General features: G+C 43.0%; 1 protein-coding gene across 1 annotated transcript in view; it reads left to right on the plus strand.

Moving 5' to 3' along the window:
- Window positions 1-14,055, plus strand: part of smap1 (small ArfGAP 1) — an 84,241-nt gene extending 70,186 nt beyond the window's left edge. The window contains exons 8-10 of the mRNA XM_035663760.1: window positions 7,902-8,094; window positions 11,908-12,200; window positions 13,909-14,055. Coding sequence (XP_035519653.1) covers window positions 7,902-8,094; window positions 11,908-12,200; window positions 13,909-14,055 — 633 coding nt within the window. The remainder of the gene's footprint in view (window positions 1-7,901; window positions 8,095-11,907; window positions 12,201-13,908) is intronic.
- Window positions 14,056-14,075: the final 20 nt, after the last annotated feature.

The following is a 14,075-nucleotide window of genomic DNA, read 5'->3' on the forward strand; positions in this document are numbered from 1 at the left end:
ATGTTTTATCCGATTACTCGATTAATCGATGGAATATTCGATAGAATACTCGATTACCAAAATATTCGATAGCTGTAGCCCATGTCATTATGTATTCCGCTGAGGTCACACTGTCTGCGACTGTCGGGTTTGTGGGTAAAATTATCTGAAATGTCAACAGGTTGCCACTTGGACTCTCAACTGCCGAAGGCTGTAACTGTATATACAGCAGCAGTGATGAAAAGAAGCATTGTATATGACAAAATAAATAACGCAAAAAGGCTATTATTAAATATAGTTATCTGATTACTGTAAATGAAAAGAGGACACTTTACATGTAGTGTACAGCTCTTTGAGTGGTCGGAAGACTAGAAAGGAACTATACATGTACACAGTCCTATTTTTATTTGCACAGATGGAAGTGAAACATGAATTCAAATTATAATTACCGTAGTTATGGACTTTCTAGTCTTCCAACCACTCAAACTCACCACATGCCACAATCACCCATTCACACACATTGACACACCGATGCACAACATCGGGAGCAATTTGTGGTTCAGTATTTTGCTAATGGATACTTTGACATGCAGTGGGAGGAGCCAGGGATCGAACCGCCAACCTTCTGATTAGTGGACGACCCGCTCTACTTCCTGAGCCACAGCCTGTCTGGCAGAATCAGTCACCAACTGTTACTACTCGCTACGCTGCGGCTGCGTCCACGCGGCCAGCTGGGCACCGATGCCAATCAATCCCTGTGTCAGTTCACCTTCAGCGCATCCTTCTGATGTCGGCACACAAACTGCACAGCTAACGGGGTTACAATGTCCTTGTCTTGTCCTCCTGTTTTGCTGTTTTAAAAGTTTCTATCAACTAGTGCAGCACCTGAGCTCCTGTGGCAGCTGTATGTTTCCTCAGAGAGGATGTGCAGGTTTGTGGCTTACCTGTGAATTTATACCGGTTACCCGACTCTGCTTCACCTCTTCTTTTCTCATGTATGTGTCTATTGCCTCTTAATTTATTGCTGAGCTTAGTCATAGAAATCCCACTGAGCTCATTGTGCGTCTGGAGGACAGTCCCAGGATCAGTCCAGGAGCCTTAGACTGTGACACAGACTCAATGGAAATCGCACCATTTTCATAAATCTGGTCTCCAGTATTCAGAAGGCAGTGACTAATTCTTGCCATGCCATACATTTCCTCACACTTCCAGATCCATACAAATACAGTATTGTATTAAATAGTTCCAGGTATATGCTCATACTTTAAGGTTTTTTAACAACTATATTGAGTAAATCAGTTCGATCCTCCAGTCATTACTGTCACTTTCTACTAGAGATTTTTTCTCTCCAGTTGTTGGTAATGATGTTAGAGGAGCGTTAATGAAGCAGGTGAGGTCTAAATTGTTCCACTAAGTCCTATTAAACGATCCCTGTGCCAAATTGCAGCCAAATTCCAAGTTCCTTAGTGCAGCAAACAGCTGGAGAGGTTTTAATTTTCATCAGAGCCAGACCAGCAGACACACAACACACAAAGCTTCAGACCACCACCGAACAAAGTCAGTCTAATCATAAAGAAGAACTCTTACTCACGTTAATGCAACATGTTGCATCTTTACCTGTTTCTGAAGTTCCAACTCTATTCAACCTGCATTCATTGATTATTTTAGCCACTTGGGGCAGCATAACAAGCTGCAAACACAACATTTATTAGGGCCCGAGCAGCCATCTGTTGTAACTGAAGGCATGATTATTTTTCCACCAAATGAATCACATTGTTGGTGGCCTAAACGTGCTCTGAAACTCATAAACTTGGCACTGAATTCAGTTGCAAAAGATTACATATTCTATGGGTCTCGCACATGGGCGTGGCAAAATGCCTCGACACAGTTTTATCTGCCTCTTTGGTGCTTTGGCTAGTCTCGAACAATGTACAGAGGGTTTTTAGAGCTTTGCTTCGTGCTGCGGCTTGAAACGTGTTTGATAACCCAAACAGTAAAGTTGTGGGCCATAAAATGCATACAGTGAGCTTTAAGATGCTAAAACGCTCAGTAGCTGAGGGGGTGATACCGCACTACAAGAGACTTCTCTCACATTAAATGTAATTGAATGCATTGTTAGTATAAAAACATGTGATAAGAGCAGGTTTAAAGTCAAGATGAAGAGTATTCTCCTTCTCATCTAGCAGGAATATCCCAAATGGGATTCAAAGCTGTACCAAGTCTTGAAAAACAAGGAGTTCTAACTGACAAAACCAGAGTCTACTTGTACTTTTGTGCAATGTACACGTTGCATGAAATAATACATCAGAGACCAAAACTCCACCCAGGTTGTCTGTTGTGTTTACAGGGACTTTAAGTGAAAGTGGAAGCTTTTGTGCTAGTGTGTTTGAGGACTGAGCAGGATGAAAGAGAGAAGGGAAGAAGGAACAAGAAGACGAGGATGAAAGAGAGGAATGAGAGAGAGAGTATGAAGGATAGGGAAGGAAAAGAGAAGAAAGGGATTGTTGATTGCTGAAGGGATGAGTTAAGTTCTTTAATGAACTGATTTCTTCCTTCTTGCTCTACTTTCATTTTACCTTTCGTTCCTTATTTGTATCCTGTTCCTTACTGGCACTTTCTATCTCTCCTCAAATTCAGATTTCTGAGGCAAAGCTTTGCTTTTGTTTTCAGTAAATTAGCACAAATCCTTAAGCACACACACACACAGAGCCTAGTGTGGTTTTAAAGCCACAGATGGTCTATCAGAGGGGAGTGTATGAGTGTTTCAAGCAGTGATGGAAAAGGGAGAAAGATAGTCCACTGTGTGTGTGTGTAGATGTGTGTGTGTGTGTTTGGCTGTAGAGGTCTATGAATAGCGACAGTGAGGAAAAGGCTGTCAGAGTGGTAATTCAGAGCTCTGGCTGCACCCATCAACACCAACATTGGCTGAGAAGAATGGAGCCTTGTTGAAGAGGCTTTCTGTTACACAATGTGCTGCTAGGAGCCCCGCAACACATCACACACTATGTGGACAGTGTGTGTGTGTGTGCGTGCGTTGTGTTTCTCAGCGTGACCGAGAAACACAAAGGAAAAGATGGATGCACACGTGATGTACTCTGCTTGAATATCTCCTCCCTCTGAGGCGAGGTTAGGCTGATGTATCGCTGCGTTTTGCATTGTGTGCCACCTGTTTGGCAAGAAATCTGCTGGACTGCTTCGCTGTTCTTTCAGTGCAAATGGAGCTAATGCGCCTGGAGTGTCTGGCAGTCACAGGCAGCAGGATGAGTGAAAGGCCAATGGAAAATGTTTAGTCTTAAGCAAAAGAGGCCTTAATTTTAAGAAGCAGGTGCACCAGTAGGAGGCCACTAAACACCTCCACTGCCTCATGTGCATCACAGGAACTAACACAATGACATTTCCAATGACATATATATTATATATATATGATATTCAGTCCCTCCAGGATTTCACAGGCTGTTTTTGGGGAGTTTGTTCTGGCCTAAAATGCCTGATTTTTCTAAAAGAGTTTTTTGGCATTTCTTCTGCAAAGAAGTTGCAGAGAAATTAGCGATTCTTTTTGTATAATTCATTGAAAATCGAAGGCAACTTGGTGCTTTTTGTGGAAAAGTTTCGGTGATCATACAATATTGCAAGGTCACGCTGAATTGATTTGGGGCTCGGTTGAATTTGTGTTAATTGTTACGTCTGTTATAAGTCTGTACAGCTTGCCAGAGATCATTATGTAATGTAGGTCAGACTGTAGGACCGGTCAGCCATTAATTATAGGCTATTTGATCCGTGTGTCCTTGAGCAACACACTGAAATGAGTTCCCGTTGTGATGTGAAAAATGAATGTAATGTAATGTAATATTATACACTTAATCAATACTATACTGGTTTTCACTGGGAGTACCCGATCCCAACAATGGCTTTTTTCCAACAATGCAGTGCAGCAGCTCACCGCAGTTTTACATTTCAGAATTTTCAGCTTCAGTTTGAGAAATGCGGCTTTAACATGGAACATTTTTTTGGCCTTGTTGGGGTTCACTCTTCTTTTAGCTCTTTTTAGTCTCCACCAACTCCTGAGAAACAATATCTGTCTCTATAGCTGTTTAATGCTCCTTTATGTTCATCAGCTAGCTGCTAAAATTAACGCATTTTACCCCAAAGTTAGTGCGTATGTACTGGTTTTTTAAACCAGCTAAAGATGCTCCATTGACTCCTTTTCCATTGCCAGTAGACGAGTTTACCTTTCTGGATTTTGTGTCATGTTCGTCATCATGAACACACCAGAAAACTTAAGCTTACTTAAACAGTACAAAGCTACATGGAGTCCAGTGACGTTATGATGGTTACATCTTTTACCTCAGTCTCTCCGAGTGTTGCATAGTGCACTATACGAAGAACAAAATCGCTGCACTTTGTTCCTATAGATGGTAAAAAACAAGAATTAACAGTCCTAGCTTTTTACGCACATCAATGCATCACATAGCTGAAAAAGGGCTGAAAATTATCATCCAGTTGTCATGTTTCCAACACTGCCGATCGGAGCTGGAGCCGATAAATACCTGTGACTACTGCAGTCATTTGACCAGATGGTAGCCTTTCCCAGTGAAGACAAAAGCCAAATTATAGTGGGAGACAAAACAATGAGCTAAAAGACACTAAAAGGGAAACAGGGAATCAGGAGATAATTCGCTGTAGGACCAAAGCCATACGTCTCCAATGACACGGTGAAAAGTTAGTTACCGTATCTTAATGCAAAGTTAATTAAACTCACCCAACCTGCAAGCGGTTTTTCATCGGTTAACATGTTGCTGCTCCGGTTCTAAATTCATTCTGGATGTCGGTCTTATCACAGTAGTTCAGAGCCGGTAGACTCTGTCTGAGTCACAGCGTCCGCTTCTACAAATATATCTGAAAGAAGGGAAGCTGAATGGCTGGCGATTACCGCAGTTTGGGGGGATTTGAAGTCTGTTAAATGCATTTTTCAACTTTGCGAACAAGCTTAGCAGCAAATAGGCTTAGCTCCTTGATTGAGTGGTGTTATAAAGCATCGTTGACATCAGACGGATCAGGTGAGGACAGTTTCCCGCCTGCTCTCACCTCCTATTCACTGCTCTCCTCAGGAGCACGTATCACGCTAATGTGCCGCAGCTATTAATAGCAAGGGAGCTCCATCCTGCCTCCGTCAACACCTGACTCACCTTAACTGGCTTCACTTGAGAGAAAATGGACCCAGAGAGTGTGTGTGTGTGTGTTTGTGTGTGTGTGTTGGCATGATTAGCTACCTTTCTTTTCTCTTCAGCTGTTTCATCCCTGCCTCTTTTCCTCTCAACTTATCCCTTTCTTTCTCCTCTCCCTTCTCATTCTCTCTTTGTTTTTCAGCCTTCAATCATTCAGTCCTCCCCACCTTCCTCTCCTCCTCTTCCTTTTACAGCCCGGCCACCTCCCTCCTCCTCCTGCTTTTGCTTCCTCTTCCTCTCCTCCTTCCTCCAGTCAAAAGGAAGTCAGCAGAGAGGCAGAGGGGAGCAGCGCTGCCTGCTAAGCAGTTGAGCGCTGCTCTTTGTGTGTGTGTGTATTAAGTTTGTGTGTATCTAAGAGAATGTATAATGTGTGTGTGTGACCAGTTGTGGATGAAGTGTTTTGTGACGAGTGTTTATTCACGAGAGAGAGAGACAGAGAGACAGAGAGACAGAGAGACAGAGACGAAGAGAAGAGACAGGAGAGACAGAGAGAGAGAGAGAGAGAGAGAGAGAGTGTGGTGTTTGTTTTATCGAAACACTGTCTCCTCATTATCGTATCATGAAGGTCCAGCTGACTATTGCCTCCCCCTTCTCTCTCTTCCCCTCCACTTCACACACACCCACCACACACACACACAACCACCACACACACACACACCAACAGCACACACAACACACACACACACTGCTCGGGAGGCTCCTTAGCAGGGTGTTAACTTTTTGTCAGGCTCCATCCCTCTAGATATAATGGGTGTTGTGCCTGAAGGTATTTTTATTTTTTTTGTAAATGAAAGGTGCATCGTTGGGCGAGACATCTGTGTGGTTGTGTGTGGGTGTGTGTGTGTTGTAGTGTGTGTGTGTGTGTGCGCCCTGTCTGCAACAGTTCATGTCTGCCTCTCTTTGCAGCGGCCTAATTAATGTCATCTGTCTCACTTACGGGGACAATGCTCATCTTCTACCGTCTCCTCCGTTCTTTTCTCCCCTTTCCTGTCCTTTATCTGACTCTTGCTCTGTACCCCTCTTTATTTTTATCTCATCTCTTCCCTTCGCCTCCCTCCTGTTTGCCTGTCTTGTCTCATCCTTCCTCACCCTGATATATACGGTATGTATCAGTGAATATGGTGCCAGTCTTATACCCTCCCTGTATAAGCACATACATTTAGTGAGTGGATGTTTGTGGAATGAACTGTCCAAGAGTTAGTGTTAAATGACATTAGGGTCCTGTAGGGAGAGGCATAGGTACCGAAAGTATTTAAATTGAATGTCTGATATGTATTCTTGCTCATATCTCAGACTCACTCTGGACAGTAAAATGAGCTTTGAACGTCCGCTGTCTTTTACAAACGCTGCCAACGAAGACTCAAACTTAAAGTTCTTTCTGTTGCTGCTTTATAAAAGCACAGTTCAACCCATTCTCCTCTGCTGTTCCCTGTTACTTCAACATGTTAACCTCCAATAGGAACAAACTCATCACAAACAGCACACACCCAACCAGTGTGTGAACTATACCACAGCTTTCAGGGGAGCTCACTTTTTCTACAAAGTTAGTCAATGGTAATGATATTGGGCTGTGATAGCAAAAATAACAGTGTCTTTGAATTAGTGATGAATCACCCTCATGCACAAATCACACATCAACAGTAGTCTAAGTTTATGCATAATCCACGATGATGCAGATGCAGAAAACTAGAAAAGCATGACACATATAGCATATTGCAGTTCCTCCAGGAAGTTAGGAGTTCTGCCCTTTTGTCCAATCCCAGCAACTTTTCTGCAAAGTTGACCAAACGTAGTTTCCTGCACAAAATGTTCAGTCATATGTCACCAAACTCGCTCTACTGTTGAAGAAACCGTGAAATTCCAATTTTTAATGAATTGTTTTACTTTCTCCTAAAACCATCATCATGCATCGCAGTGTTTTAGAAACACTGTCCTCAAATCAGACATTTAAGGCCACAACAATCCCACAAAAAGCCTGCAAAATCATGGAGGGGCTGACATTGTATATATCCCCTAAATCTCACAAATCATTTTTTTCAGGGGGGCCCATGTCTTATTAAGATGAGGCCGAGCTCAGCCTGGCTCCCCTGTAGTTCACACCCTGGCCCCCAACCTCTCAGACCTCAACAGCAAAGCCTTCACACACACAGAGCACACATCATAACGAACGGCACCAGACACCCCCCCGGGCGCAGACACGGACCCCTGGAAACGGGCTCGCTGTGGCAGTCCCTTCTGCCATACTCAACATAACACCTTATTATTATGTAGACAGAATGTGTGTATAATAAGTGCTGTGTATTTATGTGAGGCTATGCACAGACATGTGGGAAAGCTTGATTTTTTAGCAACAGTGACTTAAAATGGAACTGGGAGACAAATAAATAAAGGCCCTGCTGCTTGTTTAATGTCCTGGTTCTCTCTGCTGATTAGGTAAATACATTAAATATTATGTTTCAAGGCATTGAAGGTTTGCTTTAGTGCCAAAACTGATGTATCTTATTAGCACTGGCATAAAAAATGTACCCAGCCCTGCTTTTGACATCCCACTGTGTGTGCACTGTATCTATATATGAATGTGTAAGGTGACCAAGAGCATCATTATACACCACCAGATAAAAAATATGTTTGGCTGAAACTATACATATTTCATGACATTTCTTTTCATCCCCGTCCTCCCCTCTGCGTCCCTGACAGTCTGGTTCCAGTACAGCAGCTCCGCAGGCAGACCCCTCCACCTCTTCCTCTGCCTCCTCCTCTACCTCCACCACCACCACCACGAAGGCGGAGCAGAAGAAGCTTTTATCTAAAGACTCCATCCTGTCTCTGTACGCCAGCAGCTCGGTGGGCAGTCAGCCGCAGAGTCAGCAACAGCCTGCTCCAGGACAAGGTAACACACTCACACACACACACGCAGCATTTTTGCTAACCCTTTGTCATCCGTACCGAGTCAGTAGAGCTCGGTCTCATCCAGCATCCACACATTGATGTTGAAGAAATGACAAGCAGTTTATTACAAATCTTAAGAATATACCCCTTTAGTTCGGTTCATACATGTTCTAGCTGAACGACAGGAAATAACCCTACCGTGCAAAGGCTTATGGGTATATTGTTGAATTTGTACTTCTACTGTTGGCATCTCAGCTGCTAAAACAAACCTTTCATGCTGTATTTTACACCTAGTGTGCAACAAACCCCGCCCAAACTCCAGCTGGCATCTTAAGTGTCCTGGAAAACCTGGAAATTTAGATTTGGGGCATTGTCTTATACAGGAGTGGCATGAAGTATGTGTCTCAGCTTTCCAGTCATTCCCACTTGTATATGTGATTGAATATGTAATTCCAACACTGTTTATGGATCCCGGTGTGCAGAAATATTCAAATACACAAGGTGAAAATAACACATATACGTACGCAACACGCAAATACTGCATGTTTCTTGTTTAAAACTGCAAGGAATTCACATAAAGTGAGCAAGACTACATAGGGGAGACTCTTGGGTACACACAGAACCCATTTTCATTCAGATATCTTGAGGTCAGAGGTCGAGGGATCCCTTTGAAAATGGCAATGCCAGTTTTTCTGTCGCCATGTTTAACTTTGGAGCGTTGTTTCCTGATGCATATGAAGGATCTTCACTCGAGCTTTAAAATGGAGCCGATACAGCCTCTGAAAGACCCCTGAGATCAATCAGGCTCACTCACTGTTGGTCTGTTATGTGCTCTGTATAATCAGTACATTGGCTGTTCAAGGCAAATAAACAGGGACTATGAAAACACTGCAGTGGTCAAATTTCAAGAATTGGCTTAAAAATTCGACATTTACAGACACACCTAGAATCAAATAACAATAAACTTTATTTATAACTTACAGAACTTTTCAAAAAAGTTTCAAAGTTCTTATGTGGGCGAGAACCAGAACTCAAGAAACATGTCCAAGAGGAATGAGGCAAAATAAATTTAGAGGAATAAAATCCAGAGCAGAGAGAGAGAGACGAGAGACAGCAGAGAGAAGAGAGAGGACACAGAGAACAGAGACTCTTCTATTGAGTATGTTATATGTTATTTGACTACAGAAGAGAGAGGTATTTTCATTCAGAGTAGATGTATATGAGATTGAAACAGAGAGAGACGAGAGAGCAACAGAAGAGAGAGAGAGAGAGACCGAGAGACTATTTATTTATTTACAGTTTTTAAAAGCCAAAAGACGGAAAGAAATCAAGTCACAAATTCAGGTGTTTTATAGAATAATTGCAGTATCGTTTTCTTCTTTTCTATCTTTGAATCATCCCTGTGACCCCAATTGGGACCAGTTAGTGGTGAAAACATCAAAATATTGAATCGATTGCAGTGTAAAAAAAGTAATACACATATTAGTTAATACGAGTGCTTTACTGTCATCCGTAGGTGAGGATCCTCAACAGCCTTCCATTTCTGACTGTCAGCGCTCAGACTGCTTCAGTGTGTTGTACATGGCAGAATGTACACAAAACTGATAACACGCACAAGTAGTCATGTTATATGTATAGTATGTTACTATAGCATTATACGGTATAAGTTAGTATATAGGACTAGTCTAATGATATTATGTATACCGGGTGTCTCCTGAGTGGGGTAAACATACAGTATGGTCAGCACAAGGGGCGGACACACTCAGATGTAGGGTGTTTATACACACACACCGTACACACTTTCACACAGTACATCAGAGGAGAAAGATAAAGGCAATAAAAATGAAGGGAGGTGAAGGCAGATGAAGAGGTCAGCGTGCTGGAAAAAGGCAGGAGGTCCACTCCACACTGCGTTTACTGGGTCCCACCACGAGAAGTGTCTGCAGTATATGTTATCTGACGTGGCGGATGTTCATACATACACAGTACGACCACTGAGCATGTTTGTGTGCAAGTGTGTGGGAAAAGCATTATCGGAAGCAGTGTTTTTCTGAATGGTGGAGGATGGGCGGGGGAGATGTTGCATGATTGATTATAATGTGCATGATCCACTGATGTCATGGAGGATTAAGGGGAAGGGAATCCGATGCGAGGGCTTTACTGCGGCCTTTTATTGTCCTCATCTGAAATCCAAAATAAATGCTGATCGGAGATCAAAGCAAAGAAAAAGCTCGCCAAGGCTAATGCCCCAAAGTAACTCACTTCCAGTCATCTGTGTGTGTTGTGTGTGTGTGGTGTGTTGTGTTGTGTCGGTGTGTGTGTTGTTGTGTGTGTGTGTGTTGTGTGTGTGTGTGGTGGTGTGTGTGTGTGAGAAGAGAAGGCCATGTTGTAGCAGGATGGACTGTGGCTCTAAGTGCAGCTAATAACACAATGATCAAAATGTCAGAATACACTGAAGTTACAGTCCATGAATCCTCTACCGATCTGTCACTGATTCCATCTGGAATCTGTACCAGATGAGGGTTTTAAAACTTTAAGACAGGATATGAATTGAGCTATATTTCTGTATCAGGTGGACGTTTATAGCGTTTTGTACTTGGAAGTCAGCAGATATTTTGTCCTTTTAAATAAGTTATCTCCTTTCCGTCCCTTGAGGACTTTTCACTCGGTGAAAATATGATAAATTTGTGTTTTATTTTGCCACTTATCACATTCCCACAGTGGCTCACACGGTGCTGATGGGCAAACTGACTGATTGGTGATATTCTGCAGCTTTTTCCTCTTTAGAGGCTGTAATAAAAAGCATTTCTGTGTTTTGGTGTGTTGAAAACATCTCAAACCCTAATCTATTTGGTCTAATGATTTTTCAATTTTCACATTAGATGTCAGTTATGAAAGTTGCATTTACCCTCAAAGTGACTGTCCAAGTGAAGTCTTGGTTCAAGGTTATGTGTTATTGTCATGAAAGAAATTAGGATATAGTTCCCTTCATGCTGCTTTTAAAACAAAGAAATGACTCATTTGTATTGTTAATTTAACAGGCCGAGGTAAGGAGCTGTCTTTAAGTCCAGTGGTATGGCAGATGTTAAGAGTTGAGCCATCAAGCTCTAACCTGTGAGTGCGTCACAATAAAAGCCACCTTGTGTTTCACTAGTTGAATGCTTTTAATGTGAAGCAGCAGTACAAAATGTTCTGTCTGTGCTCGGAGAGTGAAGAGTAAACAGACTTTTATTAACAACATTAACTCTGAACTACATTGAATCCTGCAGGGATGCTGAACATAAATAGTATCAGTACTGGTTGTGTTTATTATTATTTATTTATGGACCTGAAGCTACTGGTAGCATTTTAAATACTTCTAAAAGTTTTAAACCCGGCATTTTTAACCTTTGACATTAGACTTGTATGTATGTGGTTTAATCTTTGCTTGTTGTCTGTCTGGTTGTGTTTAAATTTAATGTAATAAATTCTTATAATTATGACTTTGAACTTTCTCAAACACATCAAGGAATTAGGAACTATTTGCAATAGTAAGACCACCAAATGAAGTTTATGTTTTTTTAAAGTATATTTAACATTTTAGCTGGTTAATCTGGAAGTGACACCCAAAAGCAACTATTTACTCTTTAAATGAATAATTTTCCCATTTATCTTGTAACAAATCAAAGCAAAACTGGATTCATTAGAGTTTGTGAGTAAAACTGTTTATTTATTGAACGCGGCTCTGTTCTCTCTGCTCAGTAAGTACGAAAGTGAACAGGAACTCCTGCAGAGCGCAGTTACATAAACTCTGTGTTGTTCTTCGCTCCAGCAGGAATGTACAACATGGGCCAGCCTCAGATGCAGTTCACTCCGCAGGGTTTCGCTCCAGGGATGGGCGGAGCCGGCCCACCCACCACCATGATGGGCGGAGGGGCCGTGATGTCCGGCATGGCTCTGCCCAACGGCGGCTACGTGGGCGTGCCGCAGCAGCCGCAGGGCGCGATGCCAGCCGGCCAAGGTCAGAACTTGTACGGCGTGCAGCAAGGACAGCAGCAAGGACAGTGGAATATGAGCCAGGTAAAGAGACAAAGACACACGTTATCCAGACACTTCATTCGTTTTATGGTGGCGATGAACTCATTGAGCTGATTGTGATTCCACTCCAGTTGCTTTGTGCATTAATATTTTAGGAAGCACACTCACTTGTTTACTGTCTTAAATTAAAATGTCATAAATATAGTTTAGTTCTTTTTTCTCTACACCATTGTTTCCCAACTTTTTTTCCTTGAGGGGCCCCTTTTCTATCATTAATAAACGGACTCAGTGACATATTTTATGTATATTTTATATTATATTAAAACTGTACAATGAACCCAAACAGTGAACTCAGTAACTGCAGGACGTTTGTGTAAATCCGGATTTGGATTGAATTTTGAGCCGATTATTTCTGTTTAGGGAACTTGTTTTCAAATTCTCTTGTCTGTATCTGTTTTCTTATAAATTTTCAATCATTTCAGAGAAATTCAGCGTGCTTGTTTTGATGGTTCCATTCATGTTTGCCCCATTGTTTATTTAACAACAATTAACAACAATTTCTTGCATTCTGTTGTATTTCATAACGTTTCTTACATGCCTTAAATCAATGAAGGGGCTTGCGACCCCCCCCATTAACGCAACTTAGCGACCCCAGGTTTGGGGGAACCACTAGTGTACAAACCACCCTGTGAAAGAGAAGTTTTATTTCTGGGCCCTTTAAAATAATAACATGTCTTACACAATTTTTCTGCTCGCCGCTCCAGTAATGACCTCCCCTTCGCCTCGCTAAGAGGGCCCGATAAAGAGCGCTTTAATCAGCCATTTTCAATAATGTTTTTTTCTATTTAACACAAATGAGCACACAGATTGTTTTTATTTAAAAATAATCTCCTGTGTGAATAACAATATCATCTATTCATTGTGTGTGTGGTGTGTGTGTGGTGTGTGTTGTGTGTGTGTGTGTGTGTGTGTGTGTGTGTGGTGTGGTACTGCACTCGGCACTCAAAACTGTTGTCAGCATCTTGACAACTGGGGAGGTTAATGAGAGATCCATAAATCCACCACTGAGACACACACCACACAGACAGGACAGACAGACAAATAGGACATGATAGAGACCACACACCACACACACACCACACCCCAGACCCAGATGACCACAGACACACACCCACACACACAGACAGATAGACACCAGACACACACACACCACACCACACACACCACACACACACACACACACACACAACACACACACACAGACAGATGAGACAACACACACACAGACAGATAGACACCCACAGACCAAGACAGATAACATATGTGCGTATTGTGCAGGAAGACGTATGGAATGAGTCGATGAACGGGTGATTGGTTGCATGTATGTCCAGGTTTGGCCGTCACCATAACCCACACACACACACAACACCACACAACACACAGCTCTCAGATGACCAGATAAGCGAGCAGCGCTGCACCAGAGCACTTAATAATAGATAAGAACAGATGGAGGGGGGGCGGCGGCAAGGGGGACAGGGAGGCGGATGGGGGTGAAGTTGGAAGGTGAGCAGGGAAGGGGAGTGGGCGGAGAGGAGGGCAGGGAGCGGGGAGGCCCGAAGCCTTAAGAAGGTAAGAAGTGAGGAATGGAGGATGGAGAACGCCCCCCAGCTCACGGGACGCAGGAGTAGCTGTCTCCAGTTGCTCGATGAATTCTAACTCTTCCCTCCCCCCCTCTCTCTCCTCTCCTCTCTCTCTCTCCTCCCTCCTCTCTGTCTCCCCTTTCTTTTCTCTCGCTCAGATGACCGCAGCAGCTGTCCAGGCATGCCATGAGCCCGGTAGGGCCGCGCCAGCCACTTCTCAGCCCAGTCAGGGCCGCCCCGCCCGGTTGGCCCGCGGCTCCCACCCGCAGCTCCGGCCCCAGACCCTCCAGCCACTTCAGCTGTGAAGTGAGCGAGAGGGGTCCCA

This window comes from Morone saxatilis, unplaced genomic scaffold (genome assembly GCF_004916995.1).
Source record: "Morone saxatilis isolate NCDOM2014 unplaced genomic scaffold, NCSU_SB_2.0 Contig19, whole genome shotgun sequence".
Lineage (NCBI taxonomy): Eukaryota > Metazoa > Chordata > Actinopteri > Moronidae > Morone > Morone saxatilis.